This window comes from Pelobates fuscus, chromosome 10, assembly GCF_036172605.1.
Source record: "Pelobates fuscus isolate aPelFus1 chromosome 10, aPelFus1.pri, whole genome shotgun sequence".
Classification (NCBI taxonomy): Eukaryota; Metazoa; Chordata; class Amphibia; order Anura; family Pelobatidae; genus Pelobates; species Pelobates fuscus.
Window position 1 is genome coordinate 103,521,057 of NC_086326.1, and position 25,034 is coordinate 103,546,090.

Genomic DNA, 25,034 nt, shown 5'->3' on the forward strand with positions numbered 1-25,034 from the left:
ATAAAAAAAATGATTGCAGCTTCCGAATGAATCTAAATTGTATGCTGTCCAGTAGGTGGGAGGGTCTGCTGCTGATTGGCTGTTATGTGTCTGCTGACTGTGAGGTACAGGGTCAAAGTTTACTCAATGATGACGAATAGGGGGCGGACCGAACATCGCATGCGAATAGTTCGGGACATCACTATTCATGAAGTATGAGCCTATCATGTCAACTTGTTTTACAAATAGTGATTTTCTCAAAGGTTTTACTGGTTGGTTTTCTCTCATTTACCTGTAAATGTGACACTCCATGCTCCAGTTTCCATTTTTTCTGCCCAGGCACCTCATGCTCAGACACTATACTACCAGTTTCAGGTTTTGACAGGTGGACTTGTTTTGTATTCCCAACCTAAGGAAATTACACAGTTATAATTTTACAGCTTTTTAAGTTAAAAACAAAATACAACAGAAAATATATGCACTTTACCCACTGGAGTATCAAAAAGTGTCTACCTGAATTTTATTTAAAGAAACACTTTTACAATCATAACCAATGCAGCTGGATGTTGTGGTTATGGTGCCTAGAATGCCCTTGTGCTGCCCCACAGCTATGTGTCAAAACAGTTTCACACTCATCATGAGTCCCCTTGGCACCTGCCATCTGGTTCCGCTTTAATTTAACTATGTTCATGCTACACATCTACACACAGCTACACACAGTTTACCAGTAAAAATGTTGCTGGAAAGGATTAACTGGGCAAAAGCAATAAAACATGGATTATTTTTGTTTGTGTCAAAATGCATTATGCATGTAATAATATCTTGCAATGTTACCTTTTCAGCCTGTCGAACCTGACTCAGTTCATAGATCTGTTGCTGGATATCCTTCTGTTTCTTCAAATTTTGCCTCATTTGATTTGTGATTTCCAAAGCCGTTTTCGATTCTACAAGCAGAAAGGCAACAAGTCAACCAGACTGAGTCTAAACAAAGTGAGCTGGAACCTTCAAAATTCAACCTAAATGGTCGTTGCTTATTAAGGTGTCATGAAGAAACACGTTTTTATGTAGAAAATTTTGAAAACATTCTGTTATTTAGCTCCATTGTACCTTTAACGGAGGACTATTGAATCTCCTCATAAACCATATTCTGTGATTTATTATTGAGTGTGGTTATTGTCTCTGTGCCTCCTAGCTTCTCCTGCTCCCCGCTGAAACTAAACCTTCACACCAGTGACTTATTCCTTCCAGCCTTCGCCTGCCCAAAACTCTGCCTGACTGCCTCTAGATCACCCATTCTCTCTCTCTGCCTGATACCTCTGCATGATCTTCTGTTGCCAACTCAGACTGCCCTTGGACTTACCTCTCAGCCTTCACCTGCACTTCTGGTTACCAATACAATCTGGACAAGGGCTCTTCTGTGCCACTCAGCAGGCTTGGATTCTCGGCATCAGGTGTGGCCCAGAAGTGGACCTGCCTCAGGCTCAACAGATTAATGCCCTCTAGCTTTTAGAACAGGTCAGGGTCTCTCTAAAATAACAACTCTCATATTTCGATTGCATTTGCTTACCAGGATTCATCTAGTGGCTGAACACTAAATAGATACATCTAAGGTTCTCATTTATCTGATTTCTGCGGTCTAGTAGTGTAGTTATACTCCAAAGCACCACTTACCTGATATCCAGAAGAAGATTACTTCAAAGCTACTGATTTATCTAGAAACCTGCTGTCTCTTAATAAATGTGTATTCTAAAGCACTGTTTACCTGATTAGTCTAGATTCTACTGATGTAGAATTATTAAAAAACCTTTATTAAACCTGTATTAAATTTTTGTACTAACTCCATTTTAACTTCATTACATGACAGATTTCCAAACAGCATTTAGAATAATGAATAGAGAATATATTTTCTAGAAGGACATGACTAACACCGGAATTATCAAGTTCCTGTAATATGAAACAAAGTATACTATAGCTAGGCCATGAGAAAGCTGCTCTAATGAAATGTTCTTTCATAAAAAAGACCCTGAACCTGACCACGAGTCTGACATCACTAACTACCCAAAATGACGCCCAAGCCCCCCTTCCCACCGAGTAAGCCTCGTGCTGGGTAAGATGGCGCTTGAGCCATCTGTCCACACCCGTGTCCAGAATGACGCCACCTCCCGGTGGGAGGACACCTAGTCAGCCACTTAGTACTTGAGCCAATAAATAATATTGATGGGTGGACATTGACATAGCCACTTAACACCTAATCCAATTAATGATGTTTATTTGTTGTTATCTTGATATTCAATGATGATGTAATTTTGCTCTTATAAGGGTCTGCGAGCCCGCTTTTAACCAGATGCCATTAAATTTTCTCGAAGTGCTTTTAACCTGAACTCCGTGTGTCAGTGCGAATTTACTTCTGCGTATACGCAATTTAATCATCTCAGATTTGGACAGGAACAATCTACATCAATTTGGCACCCATACGTGGGGCATCGGGCTATGGCCTCTGGCCGGTAAGCCGTCCTAAGGAAGACGCTGCTGGACGGAGGAATCCTGGGGGAAGGAAAGGAGACTGATCACCTCCCAGTACACGGTAGAGACTACTGCAGAGCCTATCCGGTATGTTCCAGCCCCTTTGATTGACCCGTCCCAGTGTCTGTGACTGCTACCGGGAGGACATCAAAGACAGGTAATATCTTGCCCGGTGCCTTAGTTACCCATCTATTTACCTGCATTTAGTCTATCTGTTGCCTGGGTGTGCATTAGTCTGTCTCTAGCTTAAGTGCCCGGGTGGAGTGTTTGTCTGTGTGCCCTTTTGGGATGAAGGGGGGTGGACCTGTGGTGTTTGCCTGGGGGTCCTCTGTTGCCTGTTTACCCCTTTTAGGAGCCACGTGGCTGTGGCTGTAGGGAAAAAGGGGGGTGGACCTGTGGAAGTTTTCCTGGGGGTCTTCTTTGCCTGTTTACCTCTTTTAGGTGCTGGGTAGCTGCAGCAGTAAGGGAAAAGAGGAGGGGGAATCTGTGGAGGGGTGTAGACTCATTGCTTCCTGGGGATTCCCCATGGTGTCACTTTGATAGCCTAGCTAGCCTCATTGTGCACATAGCTCTGCTTGCAGAGAGGTGGTACCCTCCAGCTTCGAGCGCTGAGGCTGGTGGCATTCCAATTTTATTTGTGGTGCGTGGATTCGGGCAGGCATTGCTGTCTCCATCACCACGGGGTAGTGAGACTTACGGGTGGGTCCGTAGGGGCGCTACGAGGGTGAGGATAGTGGTGGCCACACTTAGTGGACTGCTGTAACGGGGGAGGCATACGGATCTCGGGCCGGTGTTAGCTGTTTTCCGTGGCCGCTGGTAGTGAGACTTGAGGAAGTCGTTCTCCGAGCGGGGACACTATGAGGTTGAGGGAGGTGGCTTTGGTCACATGAGTAAAGGAAAGGGATTACTGTTGAATTTATTTGAACTGTGATGCATGCACTGTATTTCAATTGAATTGTTGTTATAATTGGGAGTCATTCAAACTCCTGTGTCTGTCTCTACTTTCACTTTACTTTTACTTTTTACTCTACTTCCTGTGTTATTTACACTTTCCACTCCTATTTCTCTTGTGAGAGAAGTGATTGGTCACACACTTCTCACCTCGCTCCAATCCGTGGCTACCTCGGGTAGGCGGAATTAGTGACTAGTCTACGTTTTGGGAAGACGCACTTGGGGGGACCATTGTAGACACTCTGTTTCATTTTCTTTCCTCTATATCTTTGACGCCTTTTATAGGGGGGAATGGGACAGGGATTGGGAAAGCCCGGTAAGGGCTGGCTAGCGTGTGATCTAGTTGAAGATAGAGAGGGTGAAGAGATGGTTAAGGGAGTTGAAAAGATTGCTAAAGTGTGTAAAATTGCTGTGCCTTCATGTGGTAGATTGCAGCCAGAAAGCTGGCGTAGATTACTGACAGAGAAGAAAGGCAAGCTTACAGATAATGATTTACTACGTACTGCAGAAGCCTGGTATAGAGTAGCAAAAGCTATTCAGCAGGAAGGTTGGGTTGAGGAAGAAATAGATCACAAAGGTGTAAAATTGTATGTATATCATAATAATTATGTTGCTGGGGCATTCCCTCAGCCAGCGCCCCAAAATGGCGCCCAGGGGATGTCCATCCCCAAGGTTCAGTCAGCAATGAGTGACAGCCAGCTGACCATGTTCCCCACTCCCAATCCTTCCATCACCCATCCCGTCATTTCCCCTGTTTGTCCGGTCCTGAATTCTGATGGATCTTTATTTCCCCCCCATCATCCCTATCATTCCCATCATCCTCATCCATCCCTACACTACCTTCTCTGTCTAATCCAACCATTTAATCCGTCATTCCTTCCCTACGCTCTCTCTCCGTTAATAATCCTACCCTCCCACTTGCATCCACCCAGTTTACTAACCCCTCCTCACTTGCTACTGTCAATCCCACTACACCCACTCCGGTCCCTCCTACTACACCTGCCTCTACTAATCTTTCTCCATCCTCTCTCCTGCCTACTCCTCCCACAGCCCAAGTTCCCACCCCCTCAGCTTCATTTCCGTACCCCGGATGTCCCACCTCCTTCCCTAATCCCTGCCCAACTAACCCGCCCTCCCCAGGTTCCACCTCAGCTCCTGCCCAGATGGCGTGGCCATACCCCTTCCCTTACCACATGGCCCTGCCCTATCCAAACCAACCCTACTTCCTTTCCCAAGCCACTCCCCAGACCCCGTTCACGCCTAATCCGGCACAGTCTACCCCGGATGTGCCCACATCCAACATGGCCGCCACTACCTCCCTTAACCCTAACGCAGCTTCCTTTCACGCCTCCAATATGGCGGCCCCCAGTTATCCAGCGCCCCTAATGCCGGTACTTCCCGGTGACTACTCACCCCAAGCTCATAATCCACTGGCCACCCCAGCGTCCGGGATTCCCGCATTTCCCCCGGTTCTGACACCTCAAGCGGCCCCATTACTCAGAGGGGTCCAGGTCACAGACGAAGATGAGTATGAGGAGGCATCCCAGGGCTCACAGGATGCCACGGGGCCTCCGCCTCGCCATTCCCTCGATGATCCTTTCGGACATACGGGCCGGGGGGATCAGGCCCCTCCTAAATATGTAGCTTTTAATCCTACTCAGGCTAGTGCTCTGATGAAATCACTCCCTGACCCAGAAAAGCAACCTATGCCTTTTTACCGAGGGATAGTTCAGATTCAAAAGACTTATTCTGCAGCATGGCGTGATTTACTGAGCATTTGTGCTATTAAAGCCGGAGATGCATACTGGCCTAGCATAGCCCGCCACCTCAGCACAGATTTGCTTATAAGTGACATTGATTACCCCTCCGGAGTAGCATTCTGCAACCAGCTAAAGGAATGGGCTAAGGACAAACTTGCAGATCAGGCTGCTGGCCTTACTGATATTGTACAGGAAAAAGGAGAATCAGTGGAAAAGTTTCATGCAAGACTGTTTCAACTGTTTACAGATTTGGGCTTTGATCTCACAGACAAGATCCATTCTCAAATGCTGTCTGGTTCATTTGTCCAAGGTGTAAAAGACTCCATACGCAAGGGAATCATTGCTGCACGCCCTGAATATAAAGTAGTCCCTCTGGATACCTTACTCCTAGTTGCTAGAGGTCTGGAATCTGCCCAAACTCCTAGAAGGCCCAATTCAGCTCCTCTCATGGTGTCCCGCCCCGGACCTGTCCCAAAAGGCACCAAACCCGAGCATGGATTTTGCTTTAATTGTAAAGCTAAAGGACACTTCAAAAATGATTGCCCAGAACCCAAGAAGGTGTTCAAGCCTGCTCCTGGCCCCAAGGCCACAAAAACAGTTCCAATAGTTGAGGAACCAGATGATTAGGAAATTGGCAAGCCTGTGTCATCAACCCCTGTCATGGCAGTGTCTTCAGGGGATAAGGGGGGGGGCACTTGCCACTGTGACTCTACCTATTGAAGGACAACCTACTACATTTCTTGTTGACACAGGTGCAGCCCGAAGTGTTCTACGAGAACAAGATCTGCCAGACCCATCTTTTCTGTCAAATATTGATGTCTCTTGTGTAGGAGTGGATGGCCTACCAAGACACAGTCCTTTAACAACTCCTTTACGAGTTGGCAACTACCCTAGCTTGCTTGCTCGTTTTGTGGTATCCTCCACATGCCCCATTAACCTGTTAGGCGCTGATGTCCTCTCACGCCTGCAGGCATCTATCATCTTCACTCCAGATGGACAGGTAGAGCTATCTACCCCTCTATCTGTGTCAGACACCTCAGCCTTGTGCTCCCTGCCTCTGATGCTCCACTTAGAAAATCCCCATGAAGATGCAAAGGAACTGAGGTCCAATTTCCCAGATTCACTAAAGACACAAGTACCTGCAAAACTGTGGTCCTCAGGCCCAGAGGACATAGGTCACCTAAAAGTTCCACCTGTGGTGGTAAAACTCATTCCAGGAGCAAAGCTACCAAGGAAACCACAATACCCTTTAAAACCAGCTCAAGCTGCAGCTATCTCAATTCAAATCAAAGCACTCTTGGAGAAGGGTGCTCTCGTGAAATGTGAATCAAAATGCAACACCCCATTGTTTCCTGTGAAGAAGAAGACACCAAAAGGTGAACCAGAGAAGTACAGAATGGTTCAGGATCTCCGTGCAGTGAATGAAGCCACAGTCCTGGACACCCCTATTGTGCCAAACCCACACACTCTGCTCTCTGGGGTCCCACCTTCTGCAAAATACTTCAGTCATTGATCTGGCTTCCTCAGTATACCCCTGGACCCAATTTGTCAATACCTGTTTGCCTTCACACATGAAAAGCAACAGTATACATGGACTGTCATGCCCCAAGGGGCACAAAACTCTCCAAGTCAATTTGCAAAGGCCATGTGCTCTATCCTTGATCCATGGCAATCAGACCATCCAAAAGTTGTCCTACTCCAGTATGTGGATGATTTGCTGCTCTGTGTGGTGATGACATACCTACAACTGAAGAATGTTCAATTAGTCTCCTTTGCTACTTAGCTGACCAAGGATGCAAAGCTTAACTTCTCAAGCTTCAATTCTGTCAACCTACTGTAATCTTCCTTGGACATTGTCTATCTCAGGGTACCAGACATCTCACTCGTGACCGAGTTAGAGCAGTACTGGATATTCCACCTCCAAGGACTTCAAAATCTCTACATGCCTTCTTAGGCCTCATTTCCTACTGCCGAGCATGGATCCCAGAAGCCTCTCTGCTCATGCAACCACTCTATGATGCACTCAAGTCAGACCCATTCTTCCTGACCAATGAAGCACTAGACAACTTCAGTACACTGAAACGTGCCATTGCATCTGCTCCTGCTCTAGGCCTACCAGACTATACCAAACCCTTCAAGTTATTTGTCTCTGAAAGACAAGGCCATGCTACAGGAGTCCTTACTCAAACAAATGAATTAAGAGGCCGTCAAAGGCCTACTGGATTTTTCTCCTGCCAGCTGGATATTGTGGCCAGAGGGACCCCTTCTTGCCTTCGGGCTGTTTTTGCAGCAAGAGAACTCATTGAAAGAACTGCAGACCTGGTCCTTGGCCACCCTCTAGTTGTCTTGGCCCCTCATGACATTTCTGCCATCATCAACCAAGTACAACTCAAGCATGTGTCTCCTGCAAGACACATACGTCTTCAATGTCATCTCCTGTTACCTGACAACATTACCATACAAAGATGTCAAGTCCTCAATCCGTCCACTCTTCTCCCACTACCTGAGGGAGGTATCCACTATGGGTTTATCATGGATGAAACCTACATCTACCTTCTTGCTGGTACCATCAAAAGAATGCATCCTGATTTATCCTTTCATGATGGACAAACACCTCTCTGCGAGGGAGCAGGATATGCCTTCTGTACCATGTGGTACAAGCCAAACATCACTCCTGAACCTTGCTATGAAGATGAGCTCTATCATCGGGTAGAGGTGAAACTCACTGCACAAGATTTCTACTGTGACACTGAAGGCAACAGCATGGTCTTGATTCAACTACCTTCAGAACTCAAATACTTGTATCGTCATTGGGACACTGCCATCCCACATGTCCCTGTCACCAAGTTGAAAACAAGATCATGGAATGATCTTGGGCCCATGGCAAAATTATGGGCCACCATGAATGAATCACAGCTACAGGAAAATGGCATTGTCAAATACCCAACAACTGACCATCTTGAAGCATGGCCACGCCACTTCCTGGAAAATGAATTTCAAGATCTGGTCATAGTGAATGACTATGACCCAGAGACACCTCATGACTGTTTCGAACAGATGAAAATGGAGACAATACACCTACCAACTGTACATGAGGATCCATTAACAGATCCTGATCTCACTCTGTTTGTGGACGGTTCAAGGTATGCTGATGAAGAAGGAAAATACCACACAGGATATGCCGTAACCACAACAGATGAAGTTATCAAGTCATCATCTTTACCATCAACAATGTCTGCACAAGAAGCTGAATTGCAAGCCCTAACTTCAGCATGCAAGATCTCCGAAGAAAAGCGTGCCAACATCTACACAGATTCAAGATACGCTCTGGGTGTGGCACATGACTTCGGATTAATTTGGAAAACAAGAGGATTTCTTACCACTGCCGGTACACCAGTCAAACACAGTTCTGCAATCAAGGAACTAATGGATGCCCTCCTACTCCCTGAAGAAGTGGCCATTTTGAAAGTAAAGGCACATGGGAAATTGGATACAGATGAAGCAAAGGGCAACCACTTAGCTGATCAGGCTGCTAAGCAAGCGGCAAGAAAATTGCAGGAAGTGGATGAAGAAGTGTCCGGACACGAAGAAATTCCTATTTTTACCTTGCAGACTCTTCCTACTGACCTAAGAATCTTACGGGAACAGCAAGCTACAACTGCCCCCGAAGAAATACAGAAATGGAAGAAGAAAGGAGCAGTCCTAAAGGATGGAGTATACTACAACAACTTTAGATTCTGCCTTCCTAAAAATCTTTACCAGCAGTTGTCCAATGGGCACATGGACCTGCACATCTGTCAAAAGACTTAATGGCTGCCCTCATACAGAAGTATTATGAAGCACCTGGAATCACAACATTGATCAACAGCTTCTGTAGGGCTTGTGTCATCTGCGCAAAATGCAACCCAGGAAAACCAACCAAAGTGCCCTTGAAACACTAAGCCTTTCTACCCATTCCAGAGAATTCAGATTGACCACATACAAATGCCCAAGAGTGGGCCTCATGAATATGCACTAGTAATAGTGGACATGTTTTCAGGCTGGCCTGAAGCCTACCCAGTAACCAATATCACTGCAAAAACAACAGCAAGACGTCTACTTACAGATATTGTATGTAGATTTGGACTTCCAGAAGTTATTGAAAGTGACCAGGGCCCAGCCTTTACAGCGACAGTGACTAAAGAAATTTGGACTGCTCTGGGAGTGACCCTAGCTTTTCACACCCCTTACCACCCACAAAGTAGTGGCAAAGTGGAACGCATGAATGGCACCCTAAAAGCCAGAATGTTAAAAATGTCACAAGAAACAAAGATGCCCTGGCCAGAAAGCTTGTCAATAGCTTTATTCAGCGTTAGGCACACACCTAGAGGGAAGCACTCACTATCCCCATATGAGATTCTATTTGGGACTGCACCCAGACTAGGTTGTTATTATCCTCAACAGTTGCAGCTTCAAACTGATGTTTTAGTAGACTATGTAACTGAACTTGCAAGTGCCTTGAACAAAATACATGCCCAAGTTTTCTCTTCAATTCCAGATCCCGAATTTGACACGGGTACCCACAACCTGCTTCCCGGAGATTGGGTTCTGGTCAAGAAATTTGTGCGGAAACATACCCTGGAACCAAGATTTGACGGACCATTCCAAGTTCTCCTGATCACTTCAACCTCCGTCAAGTTGGCCGGCAGGCCACATTGGATCCACGCTTCCCATTGCAAGAAGACTCCTGCCCCAGAGGAAGCAGATACCGCACAACCATGTACCTCTGGTACATCATCTCCTTAATTAGCCTAATTGAGGCCCAACAGGTAGCCATTACCAAAGATGCCAGTGGGTATACCTTCTGGTACAATTCTTCATGTACCCGTGTGGCTACGTACACTTTTGATTACTGTGACATTGTAGACTGCCCATTCCCTACGTCACAAATTCAAAATATCTATAGAGATATCCCTCATGTAAAGGACCCCTATGTTTGTGTAGTTGACAAACAATGGGGGCATAACTGTAACCATTGGGGGGCTGCAGGGTGGAATGCTGGGCCTGCCTGGGGTTACAAACCAAAAAGTGCCTTGTCTAAGGTAGATGATCACGGTAGATCCCTTCTCCAAAGAATGACTCTAAGAAAGCCTGGAGGAGGTATACCCATGAAATTAATCCTAAACATAGGGCATCCCAGCCCAACGGATGCAGATCAGTATGTAATGGGAATGTATTGGAAGAAAGGTTCCTATAACAAATTGGGGCACTTCTACCTAAAAGATATGTGCCACTCTCCAGAGTGGCAAGGGGCCACTCACATGGTCTCAAATCCATTAAAACCACACATCCAGTCCTTTAACCCCTTAAGGACCAAACTTCTGGAATAAAAGGGAATCATGACATGTCACACATGTCATGTGTCCTTAAGGGGTTAAAGACATGATGGCCATTGCAAACCCCACCTTTGAAGATACTATGGCCGCTGAAACAGGTTTTAATGATGTCAATTTATGGTTAGAATGGATGAAATATAATGCCAACAAACATAACAGAACCGCATGCTATGTGTGTGGTGGTGCCCGGCCTCACCTTGGCACCGTACCTTTGACTTTGCCAGTAGATATAGAAGAATGTGTTTTAAGTCTTTTTGCCTACCACTACAACTTTAATAGGTCCCTCTGCAAAGCATGGACAGTAGAATACCCTCTCCTAACCAAAGATGTCAAACCCCCAGATGGTGTTACAGTATACAAGGGAAACTACACCTGTTATGCCAATTATGATGGAATTGGTAAGTTCCTGGGTAACTTCTCCAAAGGGTATTGTGCCACTTACAGAACTGTCCCTATGTACCTGTTGCAATTTCACACTAGGTCATTAGGGGATATTTACTGGTTGTGTGGGGATTTACAGCTAAGATCCAGGATGGACAAGGAATGGTGGGGGGAGTGTACTCTAGCTAAAGCCATCATGCCTATACATATTATCTCTGACACACACCCTGACATACATGAGTCCATACACACACCAGCCAAGGTTAAGCGTGAAGCCCCAGTAAAAGACAGTTTTGACCCTCACATTTACATTGATGCCATTGGGGTGCCTAGGGGGGTGCCCAATGAATTTAAAGCAAGAGATGAAGTTGCTGCGGGGTTTGAATCACTTTTTACCATAGTTACTGCAAACAAGAATTTAAATTGGATAAATTACATTTATTACAACCAACAACGCTTTGTTAACTACACCAGAGATGCCCTCCAGGGTTTAGCCGAACAACTGCAGGCTACATCTCAAATGTCCTTCCAGAATAGAATGGCCTTAGACATGATTCTAGCAGAAAAAGGGGGCGTTTGTAAAATACTGCCCGACACCATGACCTGCTGTACTTACATTCCAGAAAACACAGGTCCTAATGGTAAAGTCACCATGGCCATAGAGAAATTAAATAAACTCTCTGAAGAGTTAAAAGGGAATTCTGGGATAAAAGATCCCTGGGAAAGATGGTTTGGTTGGATGACAGGATGGCAAAAAGCTTTAATGCATATTGGTATGGCGATACTAATTTCTCTTTTTATTTTTGCTCTTCTCGTTTGTTGTGTTCTCCCTTGTCTGAGAAAATTCCTCCTGAAGACTGTAGACCAAGTGACACCCACCTTTGCACATCTGACAGTTGATGACCAAGATTTTCAAGATCTCAACTCACCCTGTATACCACTGCAAACTATCCCTTTTACTGATAAAGTGCAAGAGTTTTAGGTAGGGAACCAGCTTAGGGACAGCGTCCGTCTCTATGGAACTGACTGCCGTGCGGAGAAGTGGTGGACTAGCCACCGCGGGCCACCAGCGGAGTGAAGAGATTTCCTGACCGTATTGACGGATGTGCTGCAGCCTGTTAGGGAAAGGAAGGGACAGAATTGCACTTTGCAATAACACCTAGCTAGCGGTCACGGGGTTTCTGTGCCTTTGGGCTAACACGTCTTCTGGTATTAACAAATAAAGTTTATCTTTTTTAGAATCTAACATTTCATAGGGGGGACTGATGTAGAATTATTAAAAAACCTTTATTAAACCTGTATTAAATTTTTGTACTAACTCCATTTTAACTTCATTACATGACAGATTTCCTAACAGCATTTAGAATAATGAATAGAGAATATATTTTCTAGAAGGACATGACTAACACCGGAATTATCAAGTTCCTGTAATATGAAACAAAGTATACTATAGCTAGGCCATGAGAAAGCTGCTCTAATGAAATGTTCTTTCATAAAAAAGACCCTGAACCTGACCACGAGTCTGCGCCCAAGCCCCCCTTCCCACCGAGTAAGCCTCGTGCTGGGTAAGATGGCGCTTGAGCCATCTGTCCACACCCGTGTCCAGAATGACGCCACCTCCCGGTGGGAGGACACCTAGTCAGCCACTTAGTACTTGAGCCAATAAATAATATTGATGGGTGGACATTGACATAGCCACTTAACACCTAATCCAATTAATGATGTTTATTTGTTGTTATCTTGATATTCAATGATGATGTAATTTTGCTCTTATAAGGGTCTGCGAGCCCGCTTTTAACCAGATGCCATTACATTTTCTCGAAGTGCTTTTAACCTGAACTCCGTGTGTCAGTGCGAATTTACTTCTGCGTATACGCAATTTAATCATCTCAGATTTGGACAGGAACAGATAGACATTTAAACATATTTGTTTATTTTTAAATTAATCTACATCACTACTACTCATATGAACGGTGCATATTTGTACATGATCCCATGCAGTTGCTGTTCCTATTACGTATTGTGAATCAAGAGATCGCTGTGAACCTGACTATCCTGTTGAGAAATTGCATTATGCACGTTGGCTTCTTAAACAGCAAACCTAAATCCTGACAGTTATTGTACGTAGTGCATTTTGCACACATCATTTCTCTCCAGACTGAAAGCTCTAAAGGTCTTTGTGGTCAGCACTAAGCTTAAAGTGCAGAGTTTGAAATATATAGGGAAATGCATCTATAGATTTCAAGCTGTGTGGCTCTACTTTTACATTTAAAATGAAAGCTCTTTAGATTTCTTAGAGCAGAAAATATAAAGGGATGAAATGATGAAGAGCCATGGTTTGAAATTGACAATCAGTGCTTGGCTCGAAAAAAACCATAACTTTCAATACACTCTGCACAGTTCCCATCCAAAAGTGTCACATGTAGGTTTACGGAGGACTGAGTGGTAATGTTATTGGTTTAAACTGAATACTAGTATTTTTTACCAGCAACATTTCGTTCATTGCCCATGTTTGCAACAAAACTCACAGCTCTTAACAGCTGCCACTACATTACCTAAATAAACACTAGAGGAGATTAAAGCGCCACAGATAGTTTAGCGCTGTTTATTAGGTATTTATTCAATCTGTTGTTTTTTCTGTCTGTTGCTTCTTTAGCACCTTAACCTTCATTTTTAAATGTACGTCATGTTTCTAACGATGCAATAGACTCATAAATCTTTTTGTCACTTTTCCTCCAGAAAAGTTTTCTGTTTCACTTACGGTATCTTTTTCCCACCACTCTAAATTTAGAAGTCTTTTCTGCAATGGACTTTTCTCGCAAAAATGGCAGAATTTAGGCAGACACTTTGTATAGACCATTCTTAGAAAAATGTAATAAACACAAACATATTAGAGACTTAAAATAAAGGACACATTTCAGATCACTTTCATACATTTCCTCTATAGTACTGAAAACACAAACAAGCTCATTCTCTTACAACCTTAGAACGAGTTTTCCCAAGGACCTTTAGGGACCACTGGTGACCCACAAAAGAAAGTTTTGTAAATACTCTAACACTTAATGAATGTACTACAGGTGGTTCTTTGGCAAACAATCAAGTGTCAGTGGATGAACTGTACTTTCTAAAACATATATTTTCCTAGCTTGTAGCATTGTCCTAGCTTGTTGCAAAATTGTGCTTCAAACTGGGGTTTTTTTTTGTTTTTGTTTTTTCTCTTTTGGATCAACAGCAAAAAACAGGTGTGAGGAAGGCTGAACTTGATGGACGCAAGTCTCTTTTCAGCTATCTAACTATGTAACTATATCCAAGAATACCTTGGTTTCTACACCCATTTTAGTGATTTGACTGACAGACTGCCTTCTAAATTCTATAATTGTTTCAATGTTTCAAATACATCTATGCTCAATGTAACGGACCGTTTCGCTCACAAGGGGATAAAAAACGTTTAGGCGATAATCCCCTTCCAGCTAGACACGCAGCTACTGCAAGCACCAATCTCCCGAACTGCAAACTACACGAATCTTCCAACTCCCGAACTGCACACACTTGAATTCCCCAATCTCCTGAACTGGAAACACACGAACACTTGAATAGCTGAACAGGAAAAGCATACAATCCGCTTACACTCCTGGCAATCAGCATACAATCCAATTCCCCCAAATACGAGACGACACTTCGGTTTGAGGGTCGAGCAGAATCTGGTTTACTGGGGCTAAATGCCCGGCTTTTATGTAGGTCTCCCACCTGGTGGACACTCCCCTAGGGGACCAGATGGGAAACTGGGAAACATATAGGACACTGACCAATCACAGACATACACCTTTAAACAATCCCACAATGCATTACAATCCCACCTCTCTGCCTTGGAGATAGTTGAGAAGTAATCCATTACACTCCATTACACAATCCATTAAACTCCATTACACACATGGCAGACAAAAAGACAATAAAAGACTTAAAATTACATACTGATACATTTAGTACATAAAACCTATACATTCTACATATCCCCAGATAGCTTAGATCTGAGCGCACATTATTACCGAATGGCGCTCAGATCACATACATACAGTTCAATCGCCATGGAGCCAAAGTCTTTCCCATAGTCTTTTGTTACACGAATAGGCTCCATGGCATGGCTATCTGGGGTGAGGCTGTTCATACGGTCAAACTACCGAATGAACAGCCAATCGGTTCCATTACCGAATGCAGAGGTAAGGAGGCTGGCGGCTCAACGGTGTTCGCGCAATAAAGTGTCCGTTTTCAGTTCCATAGTTTGAGCGCTGAACACCGCTGGCCGTTCGGGAGTTAAAATGGTTCGGCAAACGAACAAAGGCCACCCAGCGTTCATCAATTAAGCTGCGGTTAACCGCAGCTTCTGGGCGGTCAATTGATGGCACACTCCAGCTCCCAGGTGGTCCCTCGTACGGTAGTTTGTTTGGTAGCTGGAATCTACCGAACCCCCGGCAGAAAGGCATGAACAAGCCTTTCTGCAGGAAAAATAAAAGCTTTAACCTGTAGGGCCATAGTCCAAAGGGAGCAGGCGAGCAACCAGGCTTCTCCAGTGCCCGGTGGCGAGGTTGGTTCCGCCACACTCAATAATAGGCCTAGCTTGAGGCCTCGTCTGGCTGGAAGCAGATCGGTGACAGAGGATAGATAGCTACACACAAGGGGGCTGCTATACATGGGACAGTGCTGCCTGAAGATGGTGGAGACCCGAGGTCCGGCCCCGCTTCCCCCCCTCGGCCAGTGGGGGTCATCCCAGCCCAAGAGCTAACACTGGCATACGCATGTGAGATCGAGGAAGAGGTCCTTTGGACAGGGGGTCCCCAGCGAGCCTTGTCCCTGACGATGTGAGCCCTGTGGGGCAGGACGTCGCAGTCCTTCCGGCGGACCGGTGGCCGTGAGTGGTGTGCACCAGTCCCAAGTGTGTGGCCAGAGAAACATGGGGGCACGCCCTTCACAGGGGCTTAAGTGATGCTGGGGAGGTGCAGGGGGCGGACAGCCCACGGACTATATGTGAGGGGGTCCTTTGGACAGTTTCTGCTTCTGAGTGCCCACAGCGCCACGGAAGGCCCGGCTGGTGAGCTGGGGTAGGTCTGGGGAAAACAGATGGAGACTCAGTGACCCAAAGGATATATTGTAACTGTGCCATAGGAGGCCCCCCTCAGACTGCTACTAAAACCTGCATCCCTCCCCTTTTTCATTTTTTATATATCCATTTTTATTGCTTACCTATTTTATTTTTTACAACTTATTTTCTATTTTATTTGACATTGTACAATGTCTGACCAAACGTGCTCAGAACTTGGCCCCAGAGGACACCAGAATGTACTCTGCTTGGTGCCCGAGGGAGGGCCATCACATCATAGGCTCTCTCATACGTATCATTTTATTTATTTATTTTTTTTTTCTGTATACACCCTGGCTAAGAATTATATTTTATATACCTTTAATGTATGCCTTAAAGGACCACTCTAGTGCCAGGAAAGCATACTCGTTTTCCTGGCACTAGAGTGCCCTGAGGGTGCCCCCACCCTCAGGGACCCCCTCCCGCCCGGCTCTGGAAAGGGGAAAGGGGTTAAATCTTACTTTTTTCCAGCGCTGGGCGGAGAGATCTCCTCCTGCTCTCCTCCTCCGATCCTCCCCGTCGGCTGAATGCGCACGCGCAGCAAGAGCTGCGCGCGCATTCAGCCGGTCACATAGGAAAGCATTCATAATGCTTTCCTATGGACGCTTGCGTGCTCTCACTGTGATTTTCACAGTGAGAATCACGCAAGCGCCTCTAGCGGCTGTCAGTGAGACAGCCACTAGAGGACATAGGGGGAAGGCTTAACCCATTCATAAACATAGCAGTTTCTCTGAAACTGCTATGTTTATGAAAAAATGGGTTACCCTAGAAGGACCTGGCACCCAGACCACCTCATTAAGCTGAAGTGGTCTGGGTGCCTAGAGTGGTCCTTTAAGTTATGACTTATACCTACTGGACACTGACACATGCCCCTACTCTGCTATGTATGTTCACGGTGGCCTTATTGTAATGTGTCTTCTTAAGCTGCGATTAGCTCATATGCATATACAGTTGTAACACGATAGGCTTTCATCCACTTAGAGGCCGCCTTAACGGCGATTGTGTTCGCTTCTTGGACAGCCAATTTGAGACTTGACTCCTGCAGCCATAGATACAACGTTGGCTACTTACCTGACTTCAGTCTTGTTGAAAATACAGACAAAAAGTCCCTTTATTGCCAGGATAGCACCTATATGTTAGTTTATAGATACTTGCCCCACACATGTCACACATACAGAGTTAAACTATAATGTGATCGTCTTATGATAACATGAAGTGCCTCCGCGCAGACAAATTTCATTTTCTCACTATTATATGCTAAAAAAGTGTGGAGTGCTTAATGTCAAAAAACATTTTTATTATTTTTTTTATTAATTTATTTTTAATTTGGCACTGTACAATACCCAGCCGAACGTGCTAGGAAAATGGTCCATAAGGACACCAAGATGTACTCCACTTGGTACCCAATAAAAGACCCTTATGTAAAAGGCCTTACCCTCATTTTTCCAGTCCCTCTTGGGTGGGAGGCGAGGGGGGGGGGGGGTGGGGTGGAATTGACACAGGATGTGTCCATGTATGTGTAATATTTTTTAGCATTTATTGTATAGTTTTGTTTCTATTCCAGTAGCGACTCAAACCTACGCTTACTACAAGAGTTTGCTCACATTGTTTTAAACACAAATGTTCCAAGTGATACTAACCATTGGTATCATAACGTTTAGACACGACAAGTAAAGTGGCAGGTTGCACAGCTATGCTGATAATTTGATTCCCCAGGCTAACTTAAGCGGAGTAATATTTCTGATTGCAGCGGTATTCCTGAACGCTCCACCACTTCCTTAGGCAATCCTTTAAAGAGGTTATGCTCATATATGCTTACTCATTGCAACACTGCTTTTTCCTATTTGTTTGCTCCGTAATACAAATCATGTCAGATATTTGATTTGCATATAGTTATTTGTAATTCTTTTAAGTAATATGCCATTCTCGTAAGCAACTCTGATCTTGTATGCTCACTACGTACTGATATATGATATTGCATTGTAATGCCTTATTTAGCTTCTGTGTAGGCTCATGTGCATATGCATTATTGCATCGCTGTTCGACTGCCTTATTTGCGACTAAAATAAAAAACATTTAACACAAAATACATTTTAATTATTTGCATTAAAAAAATTAAATTAAGTAAAAACATACAAAGAAATTAAGCAAAAGTGGCTGAGAATAAGGAGATATATTGTATGAATCATGGTGGATTATGTGCAAATAAAAATGCATTATATTCTGTATAGTTTGCTGACATCAAATGTACCACTTATAGGTAACTAACCTCTCCTCTGTTTTCTGGCTAGATATTTCTGTGTGGCAGAGCGCTCAGACTCCAGGTGCCACTTTTGCAGCTCAATCGATCTCAATCTCCTCTCTGTCTGTAGCCATTTTTCCTCCAGGCCTTTTTCCTTGAGTTCTTGTCTTGTGTGATCATGTGTATTTCTTGTGTTAAGCATCCTGTCACAATCTAAACTAAATAATCCAGAGGAATGTGTTATATTGTGTTTGATTGACAAGTACACCACCCACAAACACAAACCCTGTTTTTGAATTATATAAAGTGGCATGTTTAACAAGAAAAGGGGAATTCAATTGTGCTACAAAATTTGACCCAATGAGAGCTCAAGCTTGGTAGAAAAAAATCTGTTATAATAAAGATAAGTGGTAGACTTGTAGATTTTTTTGGGATCACGTGGTCACATGAAACCAGTTCTGGTAATATCTATATCTACAAATTGTATAAAAATTTATCTGTTGGAATAAGTTGGTTCACGCTCTGCTAAATGTTCTTATTAAATCCCTTATCAGACAAGTAGCTTGCAGTCATAATAAAATTACATATGCCTAAACCTGGTTCTGAAAGAGATTATATATACCACTTTTTAAAAAAACTTTTCAGGCATGGCAAAGGTAAAAGGCTGAATCTCATGTATTTTTTATACTCACGAAAAGGCTGAAACTCCTCTCTGTTTCGATTGTGTAAACTCGATTCCCAGCTTATTCCGTAGGATATTGTCCTTGGTTATCTGTAGACACAGATGTTAAAAATGAGGATTACAAATTATAGTCTAATTAGTTACAGTGTACCTAAGTCGTTGTTGAACTACAATACCCACAATTCTCTCTCTGACATAGTCTGCCACATAATTATTGGAATTGTAGTCCAACAACATCTGAGGGCCATACATTTCCATTTTGTAACTTTTCACTATTTAGCGTTATGCCCTTGTGCCCCAAAACAAGTGGGGGTGGGGGTGGCGACCCATTAGTACTTAAGAGACAACAATTTAAAAAGCAGATCCACGCTCTGACACTCAGACTCTTGGAGGCAATGCTAAGAGTAAGTTTACCACTCAAATCATTAAATATTTTTGTGCTAAGAGAAACAAAACGGTGGACATGGGAAGAATATAAAACTGAATACTGAAAGTTTCTGGTAGAAAAAGTGAAACTCTAAGTATATTAGATAAAATATAATCATTTCACAAAGTGTAGGCTCATATCAGGTAACCTGCCTGCTCTCTCTTTTTGGATTTCTCTTGTGCCATCTTTTCATTCTTCTTGTCTAGCTCTTTCTTTTGTTTTTCACCATCTGATATTTTCTTCTCAATTTCTGAAAAAAAAAGATATAGATAATTTATTAAATAAACGTAACCATTGTAATCAGGGCTGCCATCAGATATTTTGGGGCCCTTGACACAGCTCAAGTTCTGGGCCCCTGGGCTCGCCCATGAGTTCGCCCACAGAGCCACACCCGAGTCCACCCACAGGGCCTGGCCCCAAGTCTACCCACAAGGACTATAATGTGTGTGTGTAGTGAATGTGGTGTGTGTATAGTGGATGTAGAATTTGTAAGGTTTATGAGGTATTTGTGTCATGGATATAGTGTGTATAGTGGATGCAGATTGTACGTTTATGTAATGTATGTAGTGTTTGTGTGTATTAGATGCAGAGTGTGTGCTTGTGTAAGGATGTAGTTTGTGTATAGTGACTGCAGAGTGTGTGCTTGAGTAAAGATGTAGTGTGTGTAGTGACTGCAGAGTGCGTGTTTGTGTAAGAATGTAGTGTGTGTAGTGACTGCAGAGTGTGTTTGTTTAAGGATGTAGTGTATGTAGTGAATGAAGAGTGTATGTTTGTGTAGTGGTTGTAGTGTGGTATAGTGACTGCAGAGTGTGTGTTTGTGTAAGGGTGTAGTGTGTGTAGTGACTGCAGAGTGTGTGTTAGTGTAAGGATGTAGTGTATGTAGTGAATGAAGAGTGCATGTTTGTGTAAGGATGTAGTGTGTGTAGTGAATGCAGAGTGCATGTTTGTATACGGATGTAATGTGTGCAGTGACTGCAGAGTGTGTGTTTGTGTAGTGGTTGTAGTGTGGTATAGTAACTGCATAGTGTGTGTTTGTGTAAGGGTGTAGTGTGTTTGTGTAAGAATGTTGTGTATGTAGTGAATGAAGAGTGTGTTTGTGTAATGGTGTAGTGTGTGCAGGGCCGCCATCCAAAATGTTGGGGTCCCTGACAAAGCACAAGGTCTGCCCCCCCTCCATTCTCCCCCCTTCCATCTGCAGTGTGTGTTGTGTTAGTGTATGCAGAGTGTGTGTGTTGTATCAGTGTATGCAGTGTGTGTTAGTGTATGCAGAGTGTGTTGTGTTAGTGTATGCAGCGTGTGTGTTGTGTTAGTGTATGCAGCGTGTGTGTTGTGTTAGTGTATGCAGAGTATGTGTGTTGTGTTAGTGTATGCAGAGTGTGTGTTGTGTTAGCGTATGCAGAGTGTGTCTTGTGTTAGTGTATGCAGAGTGTGTTGTGTTAGTGTATGCAGAGTGTGTGTGTTGTATTAGTGTATGCAGAGTGTGTGTTGTATTAGTGTATGCTGTGTGTGTGTTGTGTTGTGTTAGTGTATGCTGAGTGTGTGTTGTGTTAGTGTATGCAGAGTGTGTGTGTTGTATTAGTGTATGTAGTGTGTGTGTTGTGTTAGTGTATGCAGTGTGTGTGTTGTGTTGTGTATGCAGAGTGTGTGTGTAAATGTGCAATCTGGGTGAGGGGGAGGGGGAGGAAGGGGCATTTTCACAGTAATTTTCTATTAAATTTAATTAAATGTTATTCCCCCTTCCCTGCTTACCTGTGTCCAGGGAGGGGGGAGATTCATTCCCTGGTGGTCCGGTGGCATGGGGGGCCCCCTGGCTCCCTGTTACCGTAGAGGGGGCCCAGCACACTGCCTTTACTCTTCTCTTCTAATAACTCTCGTGAGACCCACGGCCTGTGTGCAGCGTGAGACCCACGGCCTGTGTGCCATGGCAACGCTCAGAAGGTCGCGGTTCCCGGCCCCCCAGGACCGCCGGGCCCGTGACAACCATCATGGTTGTCACCCCCTGATGGCGGCCCTGAGTGTGTGTATAGTGACTGAAGAGTGTGTGTGTGTGTGTGTAAGGATGTAGTGTGTGTAGTGACTGCAGAGTGTGTGTTTGTGTAGTGGTTGTAGTGTGGTATAGTAAAATTAGAGTGTGTGTTTGTGTAGATGTGTAGTATGTGTAGTGACTGCAGAGTGTGTGTTTGTGTAAGGATGTAGTGTATGTAGTGAATGAAGAGTGCGTTTTGTGTAGTGATTGTAGTGTGTGTGGTGAATGCAGGGTGTGTTTGTGTAATGGTGTAGTGTGTGACTGAAGAGTGTGTGTTTGTGTAAAGATGTGGTGTGTGTAGTGACTGCAGAGTGTGTGTTTGTGTAGTGGTTGTAGTGTGTGTAGTGACTGCAGAGTGTGTGTTTGTGTAGTGGTTGTAGTGTGTGTAGTGACTGCAGAGTGTGTGTTTGTGTAAGGGTGTAGTGTGTAGTGACTGCAGAGTGTGTGTTTGTGTAAGGATGTAGTGTATGTAGTGAATGAAGAATGCATGTTTGTGTAGTGGTTGTAGTGTGTGTAGTGACTTCATAGTGTGTGTTTGTGTAAGGGTGTAGTGACTACAGAGTGTGTTTGTGTAAGGATGTAGTGTGTGTAAATGTTGTAGTATAGTGTCTAGTGTGTTTAAATGTTGTAGTATAGTGTGTAAAATGCATAATGTGGGGGGGGGGGGGGGGGGGAGAGCCTACATTATTATTATTATTTATTTTGTTTTTTTATTATTATTATTATACATTTTGTTTTCTTCCCCCCTCCCTGTGTCTTACCTCTGTCCAGGTAGGGGTGAGATCACATTCCCCGGTGGTCCAGTAGCATGGTGCGGGCCCCACGGCTACCTGTTACTGCAGGACCCCCAGGACCACCGGACCCATGACAATCGCCATGGTTGCCATGCCCTGATGGCGGTCCTGATTGTAATGGGGAACTGTCTCTTCTTAGGATTTTGAATGTAATGTTTTCTTATTCCCTATGTTTAACAAATCTGTTTTTAATAGGTCTGAATTAAATGTAGCAATCTACACCATCCTGTCCTGGAACCGAGTGTTCCGTTCCATCTCGGTTCCCTGTTATTTATTCTTATCTGTCTTTTGCATCTGTCAATCAGCAATGTTTCCATTTTTCCTTCAAATTAGATTGAGATGCAATATGCTAAAGCTTTAAATGGCATTTGAAATAAAACTAATTATGGCTTGAAGCAACACAAGTTATAGGTGATTTTCAATGTTTTATTTAATGCTGTAATTAGACTAACAGAAATCTGTAGTGATGAACTTTCAGGAGTTTCTCTCTTTTTTTATCAAAACTAAAACATTTCTAATTAGGTAACATTGTTAGCATACTCAGTAAAGATGTCTCTAAGTATAAAAATGTTGCATTGAGATGTTAATATGGTGTTGAAGGGAGAGCAGTGTAATCTAAATACATTATAATTCAACAAGGAAAAACTACAAGTCAACTCATCCCCATTTGCCAGAAGACAACTAACTATACCAAGCTAAACGCCACTGTTACTTTTATGGTAGGAATGTCTGAACTAGAAACGTGTATATATATATATATTTGTGATAGGGGAATAAAAAAGCAGAGGCAAGAGTGTAAGGAGAGTATGAAGGTGTAGCAAGGTGTAAGAAGAGGAAAAGTCGGTTGAGGTGTGCCGGAACCGACGTAGCAGTAGGCCTGTAAATAAAGAGGGCCCACCCAGTAAGGAATAAAGAAAAGTATAAAAAAGGAAGAGCAGGGTGGGGTCAAGCAACGCTAAGGAATGAACGGGACAAGTGGAGGTGAGTAGTGGGCTTGAATAGGGGACCATGCCCCTCCCACAACTGCAGGCCAAGCCTTCACATATATTAGTATAAACAAAATATTAAGGGAGAGTGTGTCAGGTTAGTCTATAGAAATTTGGGAGATAACCCCTAAAATGAACATTCAAATACCAGGAAACTAAAAAAAAACGGAGGAAAGGTGATAACAAAACCCTTTAAATATAGAAAAGTCCCTGCAAAATAATTTATTTTCCAAATTTGATTTTCATTTATGACTACCGTTTTTTTAGTCTCACTTATGCAGGGACTTTTCTATTTAAAGGTTTACACTTTTTATAAAAATATTGGAAATTAATAAAAGCTAAGTTTTATGATTGGATTTCTCTTTTTTTTTATAAAAGGTTTTATTATCACCTTTTCTCCTTTTTCTAGTTTCCTGGTATTTGAATATATATATATATATATATATATATATATATATATATATATATATATATATATATATATATATATATATATATATATATATGATTTAAGCTACATATAATAAATAATAATTGATTTATAAATATAATAATGGCATGAAAAGATACATTTAAATGTAATTAACTGAGACTTAGATGAGGGAATAATTCTCCTAATAGGCCTATTCAAAGCAACAAAACCACGTCATCTTAATTAAGCAGTTTTTGTGCAATAGAAGCTGTCCCTTTTTGTCTGGTAATGTAAAAACATAACCATTTCTGTTGATAATTTGCCTAAACTACACTTCTAGTAGCTGTCAAACACCACATGATGGCCCCAAATGCGTCCATTGCTCTTCTCAAAGAAACATTGCATACATGGAGTGCAGTGATTGTGACTGCCATGCATGCATCATAGGTCCCCAATGCTTCTGTGAGAAGCATTGGATTAGATTTGGATCATCAAGCATGATATTCTCAGTAGGTGGAGTGGCTGCTGAAACCTAGGCTGAACGGAATTGAATTAGAGGGAACTTGTTTCCCTTTTTTTTTTTTTTTATAAATATCTCAGTAGTTTACATTAAAAAAATGATGTGGTAACATAATTTAAAACAATTAAATATATATTTTCTTATTATCTTTTATCTGTTGATGAATTTAGATTAAAGTTTTATAACAACTACTACATTGTGTGTTATTTCAGTACTATTTTTTTATACCTTGGTCATAGTGTTTGACTAAGTTCTGAAGCGTTCTCTGTCTTCTTATAACATCCCCATGTGATCTGTACAGAGCCCGAGCCTCCTGTCTCATCATCCACATGGAATCCTGTTGAAATATAATATGCATATATTATAGAACAGTCATCTAACACAAAAATAAATATCAGAATTTTTAGGAACCAATGTCCTTTAACCCCTTAAGGACACATGACATGTGTGACATGTCATGATTCCATTTTATTCCAGAAGTTTGGTCCTTAAGGGGTTAATGGCTATTCATGAATATGCTAATTTGCTTATTGAGAACAAACGATAAAGGCAGATTAAATATGCTGTTAGTAGTTAGAGAGTTGAGTGTCACTGCAGCTATGTGAGTTACACTTGGAAGTCAGTCAAGAGATGTGTGCTATTTGCTATCATGGTTAATACGTTGATTTATGTACATACTGAGCTAAGTCAGAAGTTCCATTTTCTAGAAGTGAGTGCAGAGTTTGAAAAAACTGCCAAAAACTCTTAAACGTCTTTGCTGTTTTCAGCTTCTCATGGTACTTTCTAGGTCTGGCATCATTTTTGGTTGCTGGTTGCTCCAAACCTTCACCATTTTGTGATGC

General features: G+C 43.1%; 1 protein-coding gene across 1 annotated transcript in view; it reads right to left on the minus strand.

Annotated features, from left to right (window-relative positions):
• Nucleotides 1-208: 208 nt before the first annotated feature.
• Nucleotides 209-25,034, minus strand: part of LOC134574776 (uncharacterized) — a 58,409-nt gene continuing 33,583 nt past the window's right edge. The window contains exons 4-9 of the mRNA XM_063433859.1: nucleotides 24,421-24,529; nucleotides 19,607-19,704; nucleotides 19,038-19,117; nucleotides 18,373-18,563; nucleotides 814-923; nucleotides 209-388 (exon numbers count right to left, since the gene is read on the minus strand). Coding sequence (XP_063289929.1) covers nucleotides 209-388; nucleotides 814-923; nucleotides 18,373-18,563; nucleotides 19,038-19,117; nucleotides 19,607-19,704; nucleotides 24,421-24,529 — 768 coding nt within the window. The remainder of the gene's footprint in view (nucleotides 389-813; nucleotides 924-18,372; nucleotides 18,564-19,037; nucleotides 19,118-19,606; nucleotides 19,705-24,420; nucleotides 24,530-25,034) is intronic.